Source organism: Babylonia areolata, chromosome 22, assembly GCF_041734735.1.
Source record: "Babylonia areolata isolate BAREFJ2019XMU chromosome 22, ASM4173473v1, whole genome shotgun sequence".
In the NCBI taxonomy this organism is placed as follows: Eukaryota; Metazoa; Mollusca; class Gastropoda; order Neogastropoda; family Buccinidae; genus Babylonia; species Babylonia areolata.
In genome coordinates this window covers 41,747,606-41,755,131 of record NC_134897.1, presented here as the reverse complement: position 1 = coordinate 41,755,131, position 7,526 = coordinate 41,747,606, and the positions used below count along the sequence as shown (strand labels likewise).

At 44.5% G+C, this 7,526-nt stretch overlaps 1 protein-coding gene across 2 annotated transcripts in view; it reads right to left on the bottom strand.

Moving 5' to 3' along the window:
• LOC143297457 (uncharacterized) overlaps window positions 1-5,770 on the bottom strand; it is a 26,683-nt gene extending 20,913 nt beyond the window's left edge. Inside the window, exons 1-4 of one of the 2 annotated variants that reach the window (XM_076609848.1) lie at window positions 5,601-5,770; window positions 4,246-4,521; window positions 2,380-2,487; window positions 181-324 (exon numbers count right to left, since the gene is read on the bottom strand). In XM_076609848.1, the coding sequence (XP_076465963.1) occupies window positions 181-324; window positions 2,380-2,487; window positions 4,246-4,461 (468 nt within the window). In that variant the 5' untranslated portion in view covers window positions 4,462-4,521; window positions 5,601-5,770. The remainder of the gene's footprint in view (window positions 1-180; window positions 325-2,379; window positions 2,488-4,245; window positions 4,522-5,600) is intronic. The other variant, XM_076609849.1, reaches the window with a different exon arrangement.
• Between the last annotated feature and the right edge of the window lie 1,756 nt (window positions 5,771-7,526).

The following is a 7,526-nucleotide window of genomic DNA, read 5'->3' as shown; positions in this document are numbered from 1 at the left end:
ATATCCACCCCCTTCTTACCCCCCTCCCCCCCAAAAAAAAACCAAAACAAAACAAAAACAAGTTTAAAACCCGTGTTGGTGGTTCAGAATCTTTATAATAAGTAACATAGAACACAGACTCAACACGAAGAAGAAGAAAAGAAGAAGAAGACGAAGGACTAGAACCCGAACCCCGCCCACCTCTCCAGCGGGCAACTTGCCCCTCTTCTCCAGGTTTTCCTTCTGACCCCCTGCCTCGTACAGCAGCTTCTCCCGTGTGTCCACGTTGGTGTGAGTGATGCTGTGGGACCCGATTTCATTGCCCCGTTTGTAGTGTTCGTTCACCTAATGGCGTGGTGAAGCCATGCACCACAAACAAACAAACAAAACAAAACAAAAAAATCATGATAGTATTAATGATGATGATTTTCTTCTTCTTCTTCTTCGTTCGTAGGCTGCAACTCCCACGTTCACTCGTATGCACACGAGTGGGCTTTTACGTGTATGACCGTTTTTACCCCGCCATATAGGCAGCCATACTCCGTTTTCGGGGGTGTGCATGCTGGGTATGTTCTTGTTTCCACAACCCACCGAACGCTGACATGGATTACGGGATCTTTAACGTGCGTATTTGATCTTCTGCTTGCATATACACACGAAGGGGGTTCAGGCACTAGCAGGTCTGCACATATGTTGACCTGGGAGATCGTAAAAATCTCCACCCTTCACCCACCAGGCGCCGTCACCGTGATTCGAACCCGGGACCCTCAGATTGACAGTCCAACGCTTTAACCACTTGGCTATTGCGCCCGTCAATGATGATGATGATTTGTATTTGTATTTCTTTTTATCACATCAGATTTCTCTGTGTGAAATTCGGACTGCTCTCCCCAGGGAGAGCGCGTCGCTACACGACAGCGCCACCCATTTTTTTTTGGTATTTTTTCCTGCGTGTAGTTTTATTTGTTTTTCCTATCGAAGTGGATTTTTCAACAGAATTTTGCCAGGAACAACCCTTTTGTTGCCTAAGTGCGCTAAATGCATGCTGCACACGGGACCTCGGTTTATCGTCTCATCCGAATGACTAGCGTCCAGACCACCACTCAAGGCCTAGTGGAGGGGGAGAAAATATCAGCGGCTGAACCGTGATTCGAACCAGCGCGCTCAGATTCTCTCGCTTCCAAGGCGGACGCGTTACCTCTAGGCCATCTCTCCACTGTGGTGGTGATGATGATGATGATGATGGCGGTGGTGATAGTGATGATGTGATAAAACAATGCAAGACAAATTCATGGTAGTATTAATGATATTGATGATGATGATGATGCTGATGGTGGTCGCGGTGATTGTGAAGATGATGTGAAAAAGCAAAGGAAAAAATCATGATGGTATTAATGATGGTGGTGATGATGGTGATGATGGTGGTGGTGACTGTGATGATGGTGTGATAAAACAATGGAAAATATCGTTATGATATTAATCATATTGGTGATGATGTTGATGATGGTGGTGGTGATTGTGATGATGAGGTGATAAAACAATGGAAAAGATCGTCATGATATTAATCATATTGGTGATGATGTTGATGGTGGTGGTGGTGACTGTGATGATGAGGTGGTAAAACAATGGAAAAGATCGTTATGATGTTAATCATATTGGTCATGATGGTGATGATGGTGGTGGTGATTGTGATGATGAGGTGATAAAACAATGGAAAAGATCGTTATGATATTAATCATATTGGTGATGATGTTGATGGTGGTGGTGGCTGTGATTGGGATGATGTGACGAAGCCATGCCAAAAAAAAAAAAAAAAAAAAAATCATGATAGTATTAATGATACTGCTGCTGATGGTGATGATGATGATGGCGGCAGTGGTAGCGGTGGTGACTGTGATGATGTTGTGATAGAACAATGCAAAAAAAAAAAAAAATCAAAACAAAATCATGATAGTATTTATGATACTGATGATGATGGTGGTGGTGGTAATTGTGATGATGAGGTGATAAAACAATTAAAAAAAATCATGACAGTATTAATAATATTGATGATGATGATGATGATGATGATGATGATGATGGTGGTGGTGGTGGTGGTGGTGGTGGCCGTGGCTGTGATGGTGAGTTGATAAAACAATGTAAAAGAATCGTGATCATGGTATTCATGATGATGATGGTCATTGTAGTGGCGGTGGCGGTGATTATGGTGATTGTGATAATAATAATAATTACTAAGAAGAAGAAGAAGAAAAATGGTGACAGCAAAACAAACAAAAAAATAATATGCACACACACTCGCAAACAGACACATACTGACGCGCCATCAAACACACACACACACACACACACACACACACACACACACACACACACACACACACACACACACACACCACTGACCAGGTTGTAGTTGGTCCACTGATCCTGAACGTACAGGGACATGGTGATGGGACATCCGTTGGGGTTCCTCCGGTACTCTGTGAACAGCTGTCTGTAGAACTGGTCCACCTGAGGGGCAAAAGGACCCCCCCCCCACCCCGGCACACACACACACACACACACACACACACACACACACACACACACACACACACACACACACACACACACACACACACACACACACACACACACACACACACGCACACACACACACACACACACACGCACACAGCCACACACAGACACACACACACACACACACACACACACACACACACACACACACACACACACACACACACACACACACACACACACACACACACACACACACACCACACACACATACACCAAAAATGAATGAGACATCGAGTCGTCATAGTCTGTCGTCTAGTCATAGTCGTCACCGTCGTCGCTGTTATCTATCATAGTCTGTCGTCTTCGTCCCTAGTTATCGTCGTCGTTATGCATTATCATCATGGTTATCATCGTCTTCGACGTCGTTGTCGTTGCCGTCGTCGTCACCATCAACGGTGTCGCCGTCACCATCGTCGTTAGCATCATCATCGTCGTCGTCGTCGTCGTCGTCGGCACCATCATCGCTGACATCGTTCTCCTCAAAAGCAGCTGCACTATTATCTTATTATCTTTTTTTTTTTTAAATTCTATTCTATTATCACCATCATTGTCATCATCATCATCATCGTTAGCAGCATACTAGTTGCCGTCGTGACGTATGGATCATGACTGTCACACCTTGATCAAGTTAACGGTGATGCTGCTGCTGCTGCTGATGATGATGATGATGACGATGATGATGATGATGATGATGATGACGATGATGATGATGATGATGATGATGATGATGCCGATTCTGATAATGGAGGCGACAACATGGAGCTTCTTTTTATGGTAAACAGATAGACAGCAAGACAGACAGACAGACAGACACACACACACACACACACACACAAACACACTCACACACACACACACACAGACTCTCTCTCTCTCACACACACAAGCATGCACGCACGCACACACACACACACACACACACACACACACACACACACACACACTCGCATGCACGAACGCACGCACGCAAACACACACACACTCGCATGCACGAACACACACACACACACACACACACACACACACACACACACACACACACACACAGCCTGACAAGCAGTCTAACAAAAGTTTTCCATCTTCCTCAGTTCATATTCATTAATTCATGCCCGCAGTGATAGTCTCTCCATACTCATCTTTTTTCAAAAACACGTTCCCATTCTGTACATTCTGTTATGTCACTGAAAGGTGACCATTTATTGGTCTGTTATCCATGAACCTACTGCTCTTAATGTTCGGTGGTAGGAAAGGTCATATTTTCTATACATCGCAGGGGAAATCCCCAGCAATTCTTAATTAACCACTGTCTTTTCTATGTTTATACCACAAGGGAATTTTGTACTCTAAACTGACGGGCGGTGAAAGGGTTCACCTTCATAAAAAAGACCTGAGCCAGTACATAGGTCGTTCAACTCAAACTCTACACTATCTATACCCACCCACCTACTACTACCTTTTTTTTTTTTTTTTAAATATCATAATTATTATTTATTTATTTATTTATTTATGTAAGCTATATATATATATATATATTTTTTTTTTTTTTTTTCTCAAGGCCTGACTAAGCGCGTTGGGTTACGCTGCTGGTCAGGAATCTGCTTGGCAGATGTGGTCTAGCGTATATGGATTTGTCCGAACGCAGTGACGCCTCCTTGAGCTACTGAAACTGAAACTGAAACCACTCACCTGCCCAGTCAAAGCGTCATCGAAGCCGAAATAGACCATCTGAGGGATTTCCTTGGCATATATGTCTGGATGCTGAAGGGTGGGGCAGAAACAGTCCGGTAGATGGCAGTTTACTCCCTGTTGACACCGGATGTGAGAACCGCGAAGAAAGGCATGCGCAGAGCCCAGGACGAGCAGAGCCAAGGCGGAAGTGAAGATCAGCTTTGATGGCGTCATCGTTTGTGGTCAGGTGGTTGTTTTTGTTGTTGTTTTTTTGTGTGTTCTTTTTTTAAGGACCTACAATAAAAGAGTGTTTTAAATCATTTGATAATGAATCGTTTAACAACGACAATAACAGCAACAACAACAACTGCTAATGATACTACTACTACTACTATAATTTCTCCTCCTACTACTACTACTGCTACTACTTCTACTACTAATCATAAATATTACTACTACTGATAACGATAATGATGATAGTACCAATAATAATGACTATAATGATAATAATAACAACAGCAATCATCATCATCATAATAAATATATTTTATTTTCTTTATATAGCACTGAATTTACGGTTGTATTATCCAGCATTCAAACAAAGAAACAACGACAGGAAATCACACAGAATGTAAGAATGGAGAAGACTTTAAGAAAAAAAAAAGAAAGAAAGAAAGAACACAAAAAAAAGAAGACTAAGAAAAAAAAGAAAGAAAGAAAGAAAAAAAAAGAAAAAAGAAAAAAAGAAACTGAACTACAATCACACACAAACACACACACACACACACACACACACACACACACACACACACACACACACACACACACACATCCGTCTGAATAATATATTTTGACAACCGCACCTTTAGAAGCCATGACATTATGTGTCAAACGTTATGTCTGAAAACCAAGCCTAAACGTTGAAAAAAAAAAAAAAAAAAAAAAAAAAAAGAAGGAAAACTTCTTCTGTCTTCATTCATTTGCGACAGCTTCTACACACAGCCCCAGGAAAAACGGTAAAGAATTATTTTTAACCCATAACCCGCCATGCAAAACAAACAGACAGAGCAGTCGGCTATTGTTTCAAACAGGAAGAACAAGTCAGCATGAAAAATGAATTAAAAAGTGATCGAAAAAAAACAAAAAAAAACAACAACCCGAACTTACTTTTTTTCTTGGAATGAAGGAAAAGAATATACGTATGGAGAGAGAGAGAGAGAGAGAGAGAGAGAGAGAGAGAGAGAGAGAGAGAGAGAGGACAAGACAAGACAAGACAATGGTTTAAAACACCACACACACACACATGACAAACACCACACACACACACACACACACACACACACACACACACACACACACACACAGAGTTTTACCTACAACTGGTCAGTAGCAGTTGTCCTTTCCTTGCGGTCGCAACCACTTGCTGTTGTAGATTATCTGACTTCAACGGCCGCGCACAACAGCAACGCCAAGTCGTTCAACGCACAATTATAAAGCTCTTGCGCTCTTGTGCAGTGATGGCAAAGCGTGGCTTGACGTGAGTGAGGCAGAGGTTGTTGTATGGCTGCATACTTCGTGGCTTTATATAGGTTGACATGGGCACAGGGGTAGGGAGGAGGTAAGGAGGTGTGTGTGTGTGTGTGTGTGTGTGTGTGTGTGTTTAGGAGTGGGTGGCTAATGGGGTGAAGAAGAAGGAGGGGGGGCGGGGGGGGGGGGGAGGAGAAAGAAGGGTGATGGAGGGTGGATGGGGTGTGTCATGTATCTATCTTCCCCTCACCTCCCCTCCCGCACCCCCACCCCTCCACCCACACTATTCCCCCTTTTTTTTCCTAAACTTTTGTCACTATCATCGCAACTTCCTTGAAATGATATTCAGGGGATAGGACGAAAATTGGGAGGATCTCACGCAGTGTGTGTGTCCGTGCGTGTGTGTGTGTATGTGTATGTGTGTGTGTGTGTGTGTGTGTGTGTGTGTGTGTGTGTGTGTATCCGTGCGTGTGTGTATCCGTGCGCGTGTGTGTGTGTGTGTGTGCGAGTGCTTTCAGAGACACACACAGAGTTATAGGCACACACATGCTGTATACACCTACACACACCCACACCAACACCCACACCTACTCTCACCCCCCCCCCCCCCCCTCCTTCCCCCTGCCTTCACACACGCACACATACAGAGGCAAAACAGAGAGAGAAAGAGAGAGAGAGAGAGAGAGAGAGAGATGTGAGTGTTGGTTTCTTTGAAGTCAGGTTTGCGGGATTTGCACACACACACACACACACACACACACACACACACACACCTACAGACACACACACACACACACACACACCTACACACACACACACACACACACACACACACACACACACACATACGCACAGAGGGATTGAGGTGGGGCGTTAAGTCATCTCGCTGGGATGGCAGGGGATTAAGTAGGTGTGCGTAGGTCAGATTTTTTAAATTTTTTTTTATGATGATGCGAGGCGGAAGAGGTGGTTAGTTATCTTTTTGCCAAACGTCACAACTTTTATCCCTTTCAGCTGTACTCTCCATGGTCACTCTTCTTCTTCTTCTTTCTCTCTGTCTCTGTCTGTCTATCTATCTGTTTGTCTGTCTCTGTGTCTCTGCCTGTGTCTGTCTATCTCTTTTTTTCTCTCCCCCTGCCTGTCTCCTCTCTCTCTCTCTGTGTCTTTGCCTGTCTGTGTCTGTCTCTGCTTGCCTCTGTTTGTCTGTCCGTGTTTCTGTCTGTCTGTGTCTCTGTCTGTCCGTGTCTCTGTCTCTCCGTGTCTCTGTCTCTCCGTGTCTCTGTCTCTCAGTGTCTCTGTCTGTCCGTATCTCTCTCTGTCCCTGTCTCTCCGTGTCTCTGTCTCTCAGTGTCTCTGTCTCTCCGTGTCTCTCTCTGTCCCTGTCTCTGTCTCTCCGTGTCTCTGTCTCTCCGTGTCTCTGTCTCTCCGTGTCTCTGTCTCTCCGTGTCTCTGTCTCTCCGTGTCTCTGTCTCTCCGTGTCTCTGTCTGTCCTTGTCTCTGTCTGTCCGTGTCTCTGTCTGTCCTTGTCTCTGTCTGTCCGTGTCTCTGTCTCTCCGTGTCTCTGTCTCTCCGTGTCTCTGTCTCTCCGTGTCTCTGTCTCTCCGTGTCTCTGTCTGTCCGTGTCTCTGTCTGTCCGTGTCTCTGTCTCTCCGTGTCTCTGTCTGTCCGTGTCTCTGTCTCTCCGTGTCTCTGTCTCTCCGTGTCTCTGTCTCTCCGTGTCTCTGTCTGTCCGTGTCTCTGTCTCTCCGTGTCTCTGTCTCTCCTTGTCTCTG